Below are 18119 nucleotides of genomic sequence, written 5' to 3'. Positions count from 1 at the left end.
AGAATTGGCTATTGGAACAACCAAAAACTAAAGTTTTCAAACAGTTATTGACACTGAAAATACACCTGACAAATAACATAGTGCAGGTTGTAGGTGTAGTGGAGTAAAGCATAAAACTATTTTTGCTATATTTTTTGTACTTTTCAAATTTTATTTCTGTAAAAAATTTTTTGTATTAGAAATGTTTTATGGCCGGGTGTCAATTAAAAACTCGGAAATAGTCGCGTTAGGTTTTTTTGCGTGAATACGTCTTACTTTAATATGTAGCACCTTTTCAAAATTCCCCTTGTGTAAGAAAGAATGGCTAGAACTTAATCGTGAATTTGGGCTGATTTTTAGCACAAATTCATTCAGATTGTTCCGGTTAGTTCAGAATAGCAAGATTCAACGCTTACGTTAGGGCTGGAAATAAGCAAATTTTTTGATTCACAGAAAATAAAAAAAATTATCTTTTCATATAATATGTGTAGATGTGTGTAGATATTATAATGAATTTTGAAACGAATGATTTTTGATAAGATAAAGATTGGTTTTACTTAGAGTTTAAAAATGTCTCCATCAGTATCACTGTCTGATTCGGAATCGACATTTCAACAAAGTTAGGCTCATTTCAATGCTAGTCTGTGTTCATTAAACAGGTTTTACGTTCAAATGGCTGTCTCTTACAGTTCCGATAGTGACGTAAACGTCAAAACTGATTACCGTTCAATTTTATTTCATCGGTCGTATCGAAATTCCATGTTTCGTGATGTATTTGAAATTTGTTCAGTAATACCGTCGTGGTGGAGTCAATATCATAAAAAAACCTGTTTTAATCCACCTAGTGGTGTAATGATGCCTTTCTCATGTACATATAATATTGTGGTATTCCATTCAAAATTTATCTCTTCGATTTTTTAAAGGAACCAAGAGATTGTTTGTGCATTAACTAGTATAACATACAGAATAAAACAATGCTTTGATTGCGTGAGTCATCCACATTTCCACAAACCAAAGAACCGACCACCAACTAACATGACACATAAACTCTTCTAGAACGCACTCTAAATTACGATTTAAATGTTTGTTGTATCCAAAAATATTTTAAGTGACGGTGTACAATATTGAACACACTTTACCCTATAATTCCGGAATCGGAAGTCGGCTCCGGATGAAATTCAGGAATTCCGTATGGGACCACGAGACCTTTCATTTGAATCTAAGTTTGTCAAAATCGGTTCAGCCATCTCCGAGAAAACCTAGTGAGATTATTTGACACATACACACACACACATACACACACACAGACATTGCTCAGCTCGATGAACTGAGTCGAATGGTATATGACACATGGCCCTCCGGGCCAATTTTCACTAGTCGGTTTTTCAAGTGATTGCATAACCTTTCTATATGAGAAAGGCAAAACAGATAATAATATTAACATACATGCGGCGATGAATAATAATTATAATGATATGCTGATTAATATTACCTTATTTAGCTTAAATATCATACAGAGAAGTAACATGAATGCAGGATTTTGCTACGCCAATTCAAACATGCCATTCAAACGCTGCGTCAAATAGCGTTTTATTGGGATAATCTAAATAGTGTGTGTGATACTGTTTGAAACATAGCAAATTTCAAAAAGTGATTGAGCGTTATGTGAATGGCTGATAAGTGCAACTTATCGTTGGTGTGCTAAAACCGGACTTAAACTTTCCAGAGCAGAAACGCACTGAGCTGAATGCGAAACGTAAAACTAAATAAGTTTAAAATCATTTTTAGTGCAAGAGCAGAGCAAAAACAATGAATGGAATAACTGGATGAAATCTTAGTCGGTACTTTCAGAGCAAATGTGCTGATTTTTGCATGGAAACTTTTTATGATTTTTGCATGGAAACGTATTATTGTTATTAATACTAATGTTATTTTAATTCACCCCGGTTTTAATCATTAATGGTCATTCGCCGGGGGGTTAAAGTGAAAAAAAATTGCTCGAATTTGCGAATTATCAGGTTTGAAAAGTAGTTTAATAATTAAAATAACTAACGTGATCACTATATTTAATTCTAGATCATACTTGAACAGTTTTAAATTTTTTAGGTTTTTTAAGTAGATAAGAAAAAGTTTTAGAATTATTGAAAAATTACAAATACTTTAACCCACTTCTGAAAACCTAATTATTACCAACTGTGCCGTACGCCAAGGAAAGTAATTAAAAAAGTGTTAGAAAACATAGCTGCCAAAAAATGTAGGGTTTAATTTTCTAACAAAATTGTATAAATATTATATTGTGATCGGGGACTTATCAAAGAGTTAATTAGCACAGGTTGCTATGCCTATTCTCACGCGACTGGAGCATTCGAACCTCGTTCTTGGCTTAATGCGCTGAGAACGTACGAAGTGCATAAATGCACGAGCAAATTTTTGTGTGAGCGGCTAAGTCTCTGAGAATGAGAACCAATTTGTCTCAGCGCAATAAAAAGAGCGTGTAGGCATAAGGTCTGCTGCTACTCTGTTTAATATACAGTTCCCACAATTTAAAAAATAATCGCAATTGTAGTTTTGTTACCTAATTTTTCAATTCACGGTGTTCGGTTTTTTGATTCACAATCTTGATTCACATTTTCGTGCGCAAATCTACTGAACCGATTCTTTTCAAACTTGGAACATACTACATACTTGGTATAAAATGCCTGCACCCTACGTTTTTGAAATTTTTCCATTTTCAAATTATGGGACGAATGTCATATATATGTATGTAACAAAAATATGTACTCGATTTTCTCGGAGATGGCTGAACCGATTTTTACAAACTTAGATTCAATTGAAAGGTCTCATGGTCTCATAGCTTGCTATTGAATTTAATCCCGATCGGACTTCCAATTCCAAAAATATAGATATGATTTTCAAAAAATGAAAAAAAATAATCACTCACTTTTTTCAGAGATGGCTGAACCGATTTTTACAAACTTAGCTTCAAATGAAAGGTCTTATAGTTTCCAAAAAAAATCTAGAACGTTTTATCTGGATCCGACTTCCAGTTCCGGAACTAAAACGTGATAAGTGGAGGATTGCCAATTTCATTAGTATTTTTCACGAACGATGGTCAAAAACAGGTACAACTGTCTGAGAAATTCTTCTAGTTTGCAGAGCTTGTTAGTTTGTGGGCATAAAAATTTACGTGGTGATACGGTGGAAGAAGAAAACACAAAACGAACGATGCGTGCTTTATTATATTTCGTACACGCCATGAAGAAACGGTTACGGATGTCTGCTACTGGTGTGTGATATTGGTAAAAGACGATGCTACGGTTGCATAATATGCAATTTTCACAGCTGGTAGGGCAGTAATACCGTTCCAGTTCCGATTTTTGAAGAATTGGAAATGGTGATTAAAAACTGCAAAAATTATCTCACTCGCTTTCCTTCAAGATGTCCAAATGAATTTTAACAAACTTATTGGTTCAAACAAACCTTGTTTTGATTAAAATTGTCAGTAATCCACCTACAAGTGAGGTTATAGTTTTAATTTATCTATACTTAACACATGGATCAATAAGTCCCTAGACTAACAATGGAAACAACATTTTTTTGCAAAATTTTTTTTATTCAACAACATAATCACCTTTTAGGGTGATACAATGGTTCCATCGTTTTTCCAATTTTTCAATACCATGTTTATAAAAAAAATATCTTTCACTTCAAAATAAGCTTCAGTTTCAGCGATGACCTCCTAATTTGAGCCAAATCTTTTTTCCTGGAGCATTTTTTTAAAATCAGCAAAGAGCCAGTAGTCACTGGGGGCTAAATCTGGCGAGTATGGGGGGTGGGGAAGCAGATCAAAGCCCAATTCGTTCAATTTCGCCATTGTTTTCATCGACTTGTGGCAGGGTGCATTTTGTTCCATCGAAAGCAATCGCGGCACCCACTTGGAAAAAACCTTTTTCATGCTCAATTTTTCATGAAGGATAGTAAATACACTTCCATATGATATCTGTGTCATGTAAGCAATCTCACGGAGCTTCACTGTACGATCTTTTTTTATAATTTTTGTCACTTCACTCACATTTTCCGGTGTAACGGCTTCCACAGGTCTACCCGAGCGTTCCGCGTCATTTGTGTCGGTACGACCACGTTTAAACTCGGCGAACCACCGACAAATCGTTGATATTGATGGGCAAGAGTCCGGATAACATTTTTCAATCCATTGTTTCGCTTGCACGGTGTTTTTACCCATTAAAAAAATGTTTTATCAAAACACGAAACTCGGTTTTTTCCATTTTTTAAACAAACTACAAAACGACTTTACTCCAACCTCGATAACGCAGTATATTGCCTGATAGAAAATTCACTTCTTCGGAGAAGTTGTAGACCATACTTTTACAAAAAGAAAACATGCCGAACACACGAACTCTTTGAAATGGATTGGTGTCAAGATATTAGGCATTGTTTACCAGAGGCCCCAAAATGTAGTGGTGCTTTTTTAGGCATAAGTTAGAAGTGGGGACTCTCATATAGAAGGGCTATGCAATCACTGTGAAACCCGATTGTTCAACCGAGGCCGAACTGAGCAAATGTTTGTGTGTGTATGTGTGCATGTATGTTACAAAAATATGCACTCACTTTTCTAGGAGATGGCTGAACTTATTATCACAAACTTAAAATGATAGGTCGTATAGTCTCACAGTTTGCTTTCGAATTTCATCCAGATCCGACATTCGGTTCCGGAGATACAGAGTGATATGCACCAAAAATATGGAAAAAATAGGCGCTCACTTTTTTCAGAGATTGCTGAACTGATTTTCATAAACTTAGATCCAAATGAAAGATCTTATAGTCCCATAGCCTGCTATTGAATTTCATTTGGACTCAATTTCTGATTTCGAGGTTGCAGAGTAATATGTGAACATTAGGTATAAAATGTGCACTCGCACATTATCTCGAAAACGGCTTGACCGATTTTCACAAACTAAGATTGAAACGAAAGGTCTTGAAATTATTTAAATTTTTCAGAACATGTTATCCGGATTTGACTTTCGGTTTTGGAACTAAAATTCGATAAGTGGAAAATTTTCATTTTTTTTCGTAAACGATGGCAAACACAAGTACAAATCCCTTAAAACTAACTGACAAATTCTTCTAGCTTGCCAACCTTATTAGTTTGTGGGCATATAAATTCGATTCGGCACTGATAATTTTCCATTTACTGTTCCAGAAGCACCTAACGTGGTGAAGAAAAACTCCAAAAGTAAAACTCACTTCGATTTCTTAGCGTGACCGATTTTCACAAACTTAGGATCAAATTGAATATCTCATGATCCCATACAAAGCTTTAGAATTATATCGATTTTGATTGGTTCTTTTCGGCAAGCATTAACTGGGAGAGGCGGAAGATATGAAATGAAAAGACGGATTGGTATTCTAGATTGAATCAGTTATAAATTTAGAACGGAAAAGCTAGCCTAGGCAGGCTCATATGAGCATGATCAGAAAAAAGAAATGAATTCTATTTTACCTTCTACTTGAGGGGGTCGAACACTGAATTCGAGTCCCTAAGTATGGTCGGATGTAGTTCTTCACCACACTATGCTACTGACACCAGTAAAATAGAATTCAAAATTTCCCGCCTAGATCCAATCACGCGATTATTATTCTCTTACTACTGACACCGCAGCTGTGTCCAATGCTTTTTTAGGCACCAAGTTAGAAGTGGGGAATTTAAATGAAGGGTCTCATGGTCCCATAGCTTGCTATTGAATTTCATCCCAATCTGTTTTCCAGTTCCGGAGATAAAGCGTGATATGCACTAAAAATGAAAAAAAAAATGCACTCACTTTTTTCAGAGATGGCTGAACCGATTTTCACAAACTTCAAATGAAAAGTCTTATGATCCCATAACCTGTTATTGGATTCCATTGGAATCCGACATCCGGTTCCGGAGTTACCAGATAATATGTGAAAATTTAGGAAAGAATGTGTACTCATCTATTTCGGAAACGGCTTAACCGATTTTCACAAACTAAGATTCAATTTCTAGAACATTTTGTCTGGTTTCTACTTCGGTTCCGAAACTAAAATTTTCACATTCATGAGTATTTTTTCACAAACGATAGTCAAAAACAGGTGCAAATCCAATAAAACTGACTGATAAATTATTCCAGTTTGCAGAACTTGTTAGTTTTTGGGCATACAAACTTAACTCGGCACTACTGGTTCACTCTTCTCCTGTTCCGGAAGCACCAAAGGTAATAAAGGAAAACTCCAAAGGTAAAACTCACTTTGATTTCTCAGTGACGCTTGAACCGATTTTCGCAAAATTTGGTTTAATTTAGAAACCTCATTGTCTCAAAAGCAACTGTGAATTTAATCGCAGTTACCGGGCGTGCCAAAGCTTTCAAACCGCCATGTAGAATGACAACACAACACAACACGCACGATGCGGGTTTTGTTCTATTTGGTACACGCCATTAAGAAAACGAAACTTTTACGAATGTCTGCTACTGGTGCGTGATTTTGGTGAAAAACACTGCGGTTGATAAAAATATTAGCTATTTTATTATGAGTGAGACCAGGAAAATAAAAGAATGTCAATGAATTGAAATTAATTTGAATAAATAAATATTCATAGGAACTTTATACTTCGCGATGCATATGCAATTTTCACAGCCGGTAGTGCAGGTGTAGTGATGTCAGTGAAAACAACAAATAATATTAATGTACATACTGTTATGAAAATTATTTGATTAATAATAATTATAACAGTAATAATAATAATCTTAGTACATTCTTCATGCTGCTGATTTATGTTGTTTAGCTTAACTTAGATATGCAAATGTAACAGAAATGCAGATTCGCTTCGTTTGTTTGATTTCGTTTAATTGTTAATCGAAATAGAGCATGACATAGTAAGTCTGCCAATTGGAATTATTCAGAATAAAATATCATTTCACGGAATTTTTGCTCTTCTCATACGGAAAGGTTATACAATCACTACGAAAACATCTTTGCACCGAGGCCCGAGTGTCATATACCATTGTAGCATTTGTAGCATTTTTGTGCACTCGCTTGTTTCGGAGATGGCTAAGCCGATTTTCACAATCCTATTCCTCTTTTCATTTCATATCTTTCGCCTCTCCCAGTTAATGCTTGCCGAAAAGAACCAATCAATATCGATATAGTAGACATTATGCGGCAATTAAAACAAAATAAGCTTTAGAATTTCATCCGAATACAACTTTCGGTTCCAGAATTACGGGATTAATAAGCGTTAAATTTTTTATACCACTACCTAAAGCGACGAAGCAAAAGAGAGAAATTTGGTTCAAAACTGTTTATTCAGTTGCATAACATGCTTTGTGATTGTTTTACTAATGTTTGTATTATCATTACAACTATTATTGAACACAGCACTTGCTGCTTTTATTAATGACTAGCTGAATTACCCGGCGTTGCTCGGAAATGTTTCGTGAAGGGAAGGCCGAAAAAAATTCTCAAAGTTCTCCTGCTTAGTGAAATACACTTATAGTGAAACACAACTTAGACGGAAACCCGATCGAACAATACTCCGTTCATGTTCAGACAGCGAATGATCAGTGTCCCATCTCAGATTTCACAATAATCATAATTTTCATGGTATTCACGACAAATTGGATCAGTTTTATATTTTAACCCTTTTGTTAGGAACATTTAAAACACCTTTCTCTTTATAAATACCTTCTTAGTAACCTCCAAATTTCATATATATATATATGTGCCTGTAACGTACTTCCGTACTTCCTCGTCACAATCGATCTACAATACCTTTGGCTTCCATGGTTATGAGCACTTGCTACTCCCTTTTCTTTATAAAAATTTTTATGACATCATTAATTGCTCATAACTTTCCATCTGATAATGATTATTTTATAACGAAAGGCTGTTTAACATCATAACTACATTCGTACTATAGAATGACGTTTTTATATGATTTATTTGACCAAGGTTTTAACCATTTTGGTAGTTCATCGGAGAGTAAAACCTATAGAATAATTATTCAGTTAATACAAATGTTGTTGTTATCCTATTTCCATCACCTTGAGTCGACAGTTTTCTTAATTTACATAATAAAATGCACATTGATTGTATGATTTCGTCAATTCAGATCAATGTTGAGAATACTTCATTTCATTCTATAAGGTTTATTTAGACCCGGTTTAACCTAATTATGGTCGTTCACCGGGTGTTGAGAGTACTTATTCCCCCTTCCTCTTGTGAATATTTTTGTGAACCTCTCTCAGTTGCTAGAAATATACTGTACTCGTAAAGAAGTACCAATTTTTCGTAAAACCCGATCAATTTTCCCTTGCACTTTTCATGTTCGGGGTACTTGCTACTCTCTCTCACCCTCAAAATAACCTTATAATCTATTTTGATTTAACTTCCTTTTTGTCAGTGACTTTTAACAGATCTCCTCCATGATTACCCTGAGTAGTGTATCTGTGCTTTTCAAAAAATATCGATTCCCACCTTTGGTACATGTGCCAAACTTGGTGGCGATTCGTTTAGTTGTTTCGTAGTTATGCTGAAACTTAAATACACTCGCGTTCATAGACAGATAAAGATTATTTTCCCTTAGCTCTTTGAATTGTCCGGCAAAATGGAACCAGATCCTTTGAAATTATTCAAAGAAAAATACGACCTTGATATTTTTTCCACTCTCTTGTTTTATAAAAAATGGGAGTCTAGTCTAAATGTCGATTCTATTCAAATTTCGTCATTGACCCTCTCCCACCATGTTAAGGACGCTTCCTACACACGTTCATCCCTTAAAATGTCCTAATGATCATTTCTGAAGAGCAAGAAGTATCTGTGCCAAATTTGATAGCAATCAGAATTTTTTTTCTTGGCCCCTCCTGTTAATGATACTTGCTACGCTTCCTCCTCTATAAAAATACCTTTTTGACTATTTCTGAACAGCAAGAAATAACTGTACCAAATTTTATAGCAATTCGTGCAATAGTTCCGGAGTTATGCCGTTACAAACATTGCACTCCTTTTTTAGAGGCAATTACTACACCCTCTCCTAACAGAATATCCTTATAATCTTATCTAAGTTGTGCAAAAAGTGCCTTCAAAAAATACCGATTCTCGTCAAGTTAGATAATATTTTTAATGACCAGCTTTGTTAAGGACACTTGCTACGCTTCCTCCCCATGGAAATATTCTTATAACCATATCTGAAGAGCAAGAAGTACATGTGCCAGGTTTAATAGCAATCCGTTAAGTAGTTTTGAAGTTATGCCATTACAAACATTACACCCCCCTTTTTAAAGGCACTTGCTGCATCCATCCCCCATTAACTTATATCTACGATATGCAAAATGTTTCTAAGATCTTCATAAAATATCGGTTTTCATCAAGTTATATGAATTTTTTCATGACCCCTCCATGGTGATGACACTTGCTACGCTCCCTCCCCCAAGAAAAATACGCTTATGACCATCTCAGAAGAGCAAGAAGTACATGTGCCAAGTTTAAACATCCAAGTGAACAATCCGTTCAGTAATTCCGGAGTTATGCCATTACAAACATTACACCCCCCTTTTTAAAGGCACTTGCTACATCCACCACCTATATAATCATATATAATATATGCAAAATGTTTCTATGGTCTTAAAAAAGAATCGATTCTCGTCAAATTAGACCAATTTTTTCATGAGCTCCCCCTATTAAGAACACTTACTACGCTCCCTCCCCGCATAGAAATACGCTTATGACCATCTCAGAAGAGCAAGAAGTATATGTGCCAAGTTTGGTGGCAATCCGTTCAGTAGTTTCGGAATTATGCCGTTTTAAACATTACACCCCCCTATTTAAAGGCACTTGCTACATACACCCCCTATATAGTCATATCTAAGGTATGCAAAATGGTTCTACGGTCTTCAAAACGTATCGATTCTTTTCAAGTTATATGAGTTTTTCCATGACCCCCACTTGTTTATGACACTCGCTACGCTCCCTCCCATATAAACATACTCCCTAAACCATCTCTGAAATACAAGAAGTACCTGTGCCAAGTTTGGTGACAATCCGTTCAGTAGTTCCGAAGTTATCGCGTTACAAACATACAAACTTACATCCATTTTTATATATATAGATGTAGTGTCGAATAAATTTCAAATACATCACCACTAATAATCCACTTATCTATCATCCACCCTACGCACACTGAATATTTTCAGAAAGATTCAGTTTTTGTTCATCGACGAATTTATTCATCATGTATTCTGCAAAGGATTGAGATTCAACGGCTTGTGAAAACTCATTTCCCAAAAATCTTCTGTTCGAGAGCCATATCAGATATATTCAATGTGCGAATAGTTTTCTTAAATATCATCGAGCAGAAAGTTCGCTTCTGAACTTTTCACTATTGATTTTTTTGCCATGCGAAATCAGTTTCAGTGTGAATCACGTTGTCAAAAAATCAGTACTGAACTTTTCTGTAGTGAGTTTTCTGATGGATGATTCTTTTGTCTAAAAATCATTTGTGAAAAATTTCAGTCGCTATTTTCGAAATGTGGATTTTTTCCCAACGCTGCTGGTGATTCAAATCAATTTCGGCTATGCTAGTCCTCGGAATTAGGTTTCGGAAGCACTGGAAATAGTGGTCAAATACTAATGTCAAAGATGGACGAATCGATTTTCACAAACTTATAGAAGGAAAAGGTTTACGGTTCATACCGAATCACTGAATTCGTTGTGGATAATACTTCCAGTTCCGTAACTATAGGGTGTTTTGATTTGTAGGTTTTGCTATATTACGTTCTAACTAACTTTTCTGTATTTATTCAATGAACAGTTATTTTTAGAAATCCACAGTTATATTTATGATGGTATTCGTAATATGAGAAAGGCATCATTGTACCACTAGGTGGATAATTTTCTTCGAGAATAACGGAAATCGGTTTGTTTGACCGTCTACGGATAACAACTATCAATAGGAGAAGATTTGAGGTCGATTTAGAAATTTTTTTACGGTTTTTCGCCCTTTTCAGTGATGGTATAAAGTTTTTAACACGCTTTACCCTATTATTCCGAAACCGTAAGTCGTATTTAATCATAAGACCTTTAATTTAAATCTAAGACGGATCATAAGACCGGGTCTAAGATTATGAAAACCGGTTCAGTCGTTTCTAAGAAATTTCCGGTTTGGAGTAGACGATCATTTTATTTAGATACTTCCGGAATCAGAAACGAAGATCCGGTATACCCAAAATCAATGTATTTGGTCCCAAACCCAAAATCAACTAACCAGATCTATCCAGTTCAGGAATTATACAGCTATTTGAATGTATTTAATTTAACTTTCCCGTGTCATGTATTAGTCTGTAATTCTGGAACCGGAAGTCGTAACCAGATGAAATTTGGTAGGATTGTATGGGGTTGTAAGACCTTAGATTTAATCATACGCTTGTTGAAATTAAACGAACGGTCTTTGAGAAAATCGAGTGCACATTTTTGTTACATACTGGTTTTCATTCTCATTCTTCCGAAGGTTGACATTAGAACGATCAATTAGGAATCTGGTTATCAGCTTCTGGTCATAACCCTGAGCCAGTTTGTCTTTCTATGAAGTCGAAATGATTTATTGAAGTACTAAAAAGAAATATTCATTCTCAATGTCATATGCGGCAAGTTTTTGCCGTACAAATGAAGAGGAAAACATGTGAAAAATGACCTCCATTAATAACTCGTAGTCACTGTAAGAAGAAAAAAAATTACACCATCAGACTAATGAAACACATTTTCTCTCCATTTTCTTTCTCGCCTGTGTACAGATCAAAGGCAACGAAATAAACAACCTGCTGGTCCGGTTGACCCCGAGCTTGGAATATCTGGAGGACGAGCAGCGCGACGACGTCCAGCAGAAGATCGACGTTATCCGGCAAAAGTGGATCGAGCTGAAAAATTACATCATCGTTCGGGTCGATCTGCTAAAACTGTACATTCGATTTCACCAGGAGACGGAAACGCTGCGGAATCTGTTCGAATCATTCGAGATCCAGAAGGCAACGTTCCGCCACGTGGACAACGACAAACCGCTGCTGCAGGCGGCACTGGACAATAATCGGCAACAGTTGGCACAACTGAAACTGATCGGAGAGCAGTGCATCGACGATTTGGAGAAGGTAGGGTCAGCGAGATCTGTCTGGATGCCGATAAATAAAGTAAAGACTAGTAAACCAAGTACTCACAGATTTGTTCATTAAATTAAAGTCTCACGATTGCACCCCTGCTGAAGCAATAAATGTTTGACAGTTGCAGTGCAGTCGAGTGCAGTGCGAAATTGCATGAGCGTCGTTACCACCCAGAAGACCTCAAAGTTGTAGTTTGTCATTTCGAAAGCTTGTCTCCTGGCGCGATCCGTGACAGCCAGACTAAACAGAACAAGTTTCCCACACCAACCATAACATAATGATATGCATTTATTTTACTAGCAGCCACGGAAAAGGGTCTTCCTGGGTGAAACCCGACTTAGTACGTACCGACAGGCCGATCGGAATCTTGGATCGTAGCCAGCAGAAAATTATGCGCCTAAGTATTCTCTGCACCATCGGCCAAACCCTCATCTCATGGGGATTCTGATGTACGATCATTTTCGAATCGTTTTACACAGCTTTTGCGTGATTCGTTTACCGCAAACTTCATCTCTCTTACGATTACGATTTAATATTATGATACTAGTTAGCGCTAGGATGGTGGCCCGAACGGTTTCTTCTTCCGAGACACAAGCAAGGGAACAAAAATATTCAGCACATACATTCATCAGAAACCTTCAAGTTTTTTGTAATCTTTTCATTTTAAAATAAGTTTCGTTCTAATAAAAGAAACAAAAATAATCATCACTTTCATAGTTCCCTAAAAATAACCTTCAAATTCTTCAGCATGCATGCAATTTTATTTTCGAATTTTATTTTCGAACATGTTTTCTTCTAAACCAAAATCAACATTAAGTAGCATTTTCTTTTGTTGCCGATCCCAAAATAAAACACAGCAAATCAGGTTCAAAGTCGTGTTCACACCTGCGCTGCATAATCCCCAAATGCCACGCGCCTCACCTCGCGAATGACGAATGATTTGTTTTCTACGGTTGTCATTTTTCTCGGGATAGAATAATTCACACCTGAAGTTTCGGCGGCGCAACAGCTGTCCCGGTTCCGACTTCCGATCGCACGGTTAGAAAGGCGTGTGTTTTGCGAACAAATTAAATATATTATACAAGGGATTATCGCCTCAGGTTCGTCCGCGGGCAGTGAAGCACGAATTTGTAATGGGAGGTGGGACGGTTTATTATATCTTTACCATGTTTTGATGGCATTGGATAGACAAAAAAAAATGTGCGTGGTGAAAATCTCACGTCAGGAAGGATTTGAGACTAGGTTTTATTTTACAGATTGTGTTCGTGATTTTTTTTGAGACTTTGTGTAGCATTTTATCTTTTTTGTATTCTATTATAGAGATTTTAACCTTGATTATGTTCAAATGAAAGGTCTTATGGTCCTGTAAAAAATCATGAATTTCATTTTGATCCGACCTCAGGTTCCGGAATTATAGGGTGATTAGTATTAAAATTCCAATTTCGAATTACTCACTAACTTTACTAATATATGACGTGACCGATTTTTACAAACTTAATTTATTTAGATATTTATTTATTTACTAGCTGAATTACCCGGCGTTGCTCGGAAATGTTTTGTTCATGTTCAGATTGCGAATCAACAGTGTCCCATCTCAGATGTCACAATAATCATTATGTTCACGGTATTGTCGTCAAATTGGGTCAGTTTTATATTTGAAACCTTTTGTTAGAAACATTTAAAAAATCTTTCTCTCTATAAATACCTTCTTCGTAAGTTCGTAGTTTCATATGTAGATGTACTTGTAACGTACTTGATTTATTATGTATATATGCTTGTAACGTACTTCCGTACTTTCTCGTCACATTCGATCCACAATACCTTTGGGTTCCATGGCTATAAACACTTCCTCTCTCTTTATTAAAAATTTTATGACATCATTATTTCCACGTAATCGCTCAAAATTTTACATCTCATAATGATTATTTTATAACGAAAGGCTGTTTATCATCACAACTACATTCGTACTAAAGGATAACTTTTTTATACCATTTATTTTACCCGGTCTTAACCATTTTGGTCGTTCACCGAGGAGAAGAACGTATAGAATAACGATCCAGTTAATACAAATGTTGTTGTGAACTTATTTCCATCTCCTTGGGTCGACAGTTTTCTCAATTTTCATAAAAAATCCACCTTGATTGTATGATTTCTTCGTCAATTCAAATCATTGTTGAGAATACCTCCCTCTTGTGACTATTTTTGTGAACCTCACTTAGTTGCTAAAAATATGGTGTACTCGTAAAAAGTACCAATTGTTCGTAAAACCCGATAAATTTTCCCTTACACTTTCCATGTTCGGGGCACTTGCTACACTCCCTCTCCCTCAAAATAACCTTAAAATCTATTTTGATGTGAAGGAAGTTTCTGTATTAGTCAAGAAGCATTGTTTCTCATCGAATAAATTTTACATTGCACTTCCCTTTTATTAGTGAACTTACTGCAGATCTCCTCCATGATTACCCTAAGTAGTGTAGAAAGTATCTGTGCTTTTCAAAAATATCGATTCCCACCTTTGGTACATGTGCCAAACTTAATGGTGATTCCTTTAGTTGTTTCGTAGCTAGGCTGAGACTTAAATACACTCACGTTCATAGGCAGATAAAGCATATTTTCCCTTAGTTCTTCGAATTCCTCGGCAAAATGGAACCAGATCTTCTGAAATTATTTAAAGAAAATTGCGTTGCATTCAAATAAATAACAGCAATACTATCTACTACGACCTTGAAATTCTCGCCTTTCTCTTGTTTTACAAAAAAAATGGGAGATGAAAATTTATTTTCAAAAACCGCTCCTTCTAGTCTAAATGTCGATTCTCTTCTAAATTCTAAATTTCGTCATTGACCTCCTCCCCCCTTGTTAAGGACAGTTGCTACAAACTATTCCCCCTGAAATTGTTATAATGATCATCGCTGAAGAGCAAGAAGTATATCGGCCAAATTTGATAGCAATCCGTTCAGTAGTTTCGGAGTTATGTCGTTTTAAACATTACACCCCCCTTTTTAAAGGGACTTGCTACATTCACCCCCCGTATAGTCATATCTAAGGTATGCAAAATGTTTCTATGGTCTTCATAACGTATCGATTCTATTTTTTTTTATTTAAAAGGTATTTTTATTCAGGCCTATTTGCGTACAAGCTTTGCGTGGCCGAATTTGCCGATTTTTGAAATAGTGTATTTTTTGAAGTGGATCTCGTTGTCCCTCTTTTTCAAGGAGGAGAGGAGCTTCCATTTCCTTCCTGCGAGGGTTGAGGGGTACTTTGTTCGTGATTCGTCTCGTCATCCATTGACGCATCGGTGGTTTTGTTGTTGATTTCCGTCTTCTTTTCGTTTTCCTTGATGTTCGCAGTCTTGAGATCGTTGCTAGTTGCTGTAGATGCGCCTTGTTGTACATTGATTGCAGTTGCTGGTTGGTTTGATGGTGAAACAGGAGTACTGCGCTCACTAGTTTACATTGTTGAACGGTTGACCTTGTCTTTGGTTGAAGATGTCCTTTTCGCAGTTTCGGTGCAAGGTTTACCGTAGTGTGCAGGTTGTTCACAAAACAGGCATGTAACCAGCTGATTTTCATAGGTAATCAGCGTTTTACACGGATGTGACCACAAATGATGTAAGATGGAATTGCCTTACGTAGATGCATACGTACCACTCGCACGCCATTCCGGATACCGGGGAAAAAATTCCGCCATACTTCTCTTTCGATGGAAAGGATTTCACCGTACCGCGACATATTCTCCCGAACGTACTGATCGGTGACCTGCGGGGGGAGGTCATGCACGCGTACTTCTATGGCATTGTCCACCATGTGCACAGGGATTTTGTATTCAATGTTATTACACTCAACACTGTGCACCTCGTTGTTAACCGAAGCGAATGCAATTGCATCGCTTTCACGTTTAAACATAATGTACACACAGTTAGACGCCTTGTTGAATTGAATCTCAGTTACTTTATTGGCGGCTAGATGCGTTCGTTCTTTAAGTAAGATTTCAATTTCATTTGCTGCTGGTCTATCTTTGCAACACTTGAAATCTATACAAATTGAATTTTGTCTTGTAGGCCAAGATTCCGCTTTTGTTAAATCGTATTTGATCATTCCGTACACTCTATTGTTCACTGTACTGTATTGTCTTTGTTATATAATCTTCATCACTTACTAGCCCCGTGAAGATTGTTAGCTTGTAATTAATTGTTTGTGAGAAGAACGACGTTCAGGACCACGAGAGAGCAAACTATATTCACGGCTTCTGTGCTTAATGAAGACTCTAATACCAGCACACTGTACCATCTGTGCATATGTGGAATATATTTGCTTCCACTAGCGTTTTGCTTGTGTGGTGCTTTTTGACTGGAAAGGCGTCCTCTTTGTGAGCGGTGGAATTGTTCGCTCACAATTCAATGGAAACTATATATTCATTCACCGGTGAATGAATATTCCAAACCTAATCTTCAGACTTTATTTCTAGCAAGAGCTCATGTCGGCTTATATCGATTCATTACAAATAAAATGAATAAAATAGGGCCTAGATGAGAATTTTGTGGAACTCCTGAAGTGACTAGAATATGATTGGATATCCTCCCTATGAATCGGACCATTTGCTAACGATCAGTCTGTGCCTATTTTTTTGTAGTTTGAATAAGGACATAAGGAGTGTATCGATAAGTAGTTAGCAAAATGCAAACAGTTATTACTCTGAAATGGCTTAAATTTTTGCAACGTGTTTTGCGGTGACATGTTTGTTTATATGTCAATAACAGCTGCGCAATCGATTAGTTTCGATACGGTTTATCGTTTCAATGATGAGTCGAATTGATCCGAAAACGCGAAAGAAAATTCTGCCCACTTGGTGCTCAGAAAGTGGTGTCTCGTACAACGAAATTGCAAAACGGGTAAAAGTGCACCACACCAGTGTCAAAAATATTATCGAGAAGTTCGGTAAGACCCTTTCCATGAAGGATTTGCCCCGATCCGGTAGGAAAACGGGTCCCAGCCAGCCCGGTCGGAACTTAAAAGTGATTGAGTACATCAGGAAAAATCCATCGGCGTCGACGCGGGATTCGGCCAAGCAGTTCAACACCAGCATCGGGATGATTCAACGGATCAAAGTTCGGAGCTCCCTGAAAACGTACAAGAAACAGAAGGTGCCGAAAAAGTCCCTCGTACAGCAAGTTCAGGCCAAAACAAGAGCGCGAAAACTGTATAACCGGACGGATGCATCCTGATCGACGACGAAACCTACGCCAAGGAAGACTCTCGAGCGCTGCCCGGACCGCAATATTATACGAAATCGGTGTACCAGGGCCTGAACGACGCTGACACCACGGTGTCGATGGAAAAGTTTGGGCAGAAGGTGTTGATCTGGCAAGCAATTTGTACCTGTGGTTTGCGGTCATCGATTTTCTTCACGAAGGGCACAATTAACGCCAAGGTGTACGAGGAAGAATGTTTGAAGAAGAGAATGCTGCCACTGTACAGAAAGCATAAGGCTCCTCCTCTCTTCTGATCGGATTTGGCTTCAGCCCACTACGCCAACTCCGTTCTATAGTGGTTGTCAAAAAATAATGTACAATTCGTGGAAAAGGACATCAACCCACCGAACTGCCCGGATCTTCGGCCAATTGAAAGGTATTGGGCAATTGTCAAGCGGCACTTTCGGAAGGAAGGTACAGTGTCCCAAAACATGCAGTAGTTAAAAAAAAACTGGACAGCTGCCACCAGGAAAGTCACAAAAGTAACTGTGCAGAATTTAATGACGAATAATAACAAGTCCTAAATGCGAGCGTTTCACAGAAACTAGGATTTTCTTCAATATAATCAGTGAAATGCATGAAAATGTAATTTTTCTACAATATATCGAAAACTGATGTCAAAATATGTTTTTTTTTTCGCTTTTTTATTCAATAATCAATGTTGCTAACTACTTTTCGATACACTCCTTATGTATAGCAATGCGTTA

At 36.9% G+C, this 18119-nt stretch overlaps 1 protein-coding gene across 15 annotated transcripts in view; it reads left to right on the top strand.

The window, feature by feature from the left end:
- Positions 1–18119, top strand: part of LOC131435991 (titin) — a 389662-nt gene that overhangs the window by 89937 nt on the left and 281606 nt on the right. For all 15 annotated transcript variants that reach the window (XM_058604330.1, XM_058604327.1, XM_058604329.1 and 12 more), the window contains exon 4: positions 11802–12152. In XM_058604330.1, coding sequence (XP_058460313.1) covers positions 11802–12152 — 351 coding nt within the window. The remainder of the gene's footprint in view (positions 1–11801; positions 12153–18119) is intronic.

The sequence above is a fragment of the Malaya genurostris genome, chromosome 3, assembly GCF_030247185.1.
Source record: "Malaya genurostris strain Urasoe2022 chromosome 3, Malgen_1.1, whole genome shotgun sequence".
Taxonomy (NCBI): Eukaryota; Metazoa; Arthropoda; class Insecta; order Diptera; family Culicidae; genus Malaya; species Malaya genurostris.
This window is presented reverse-complemented; position numbering and strand designations above follow the sequence as displayed.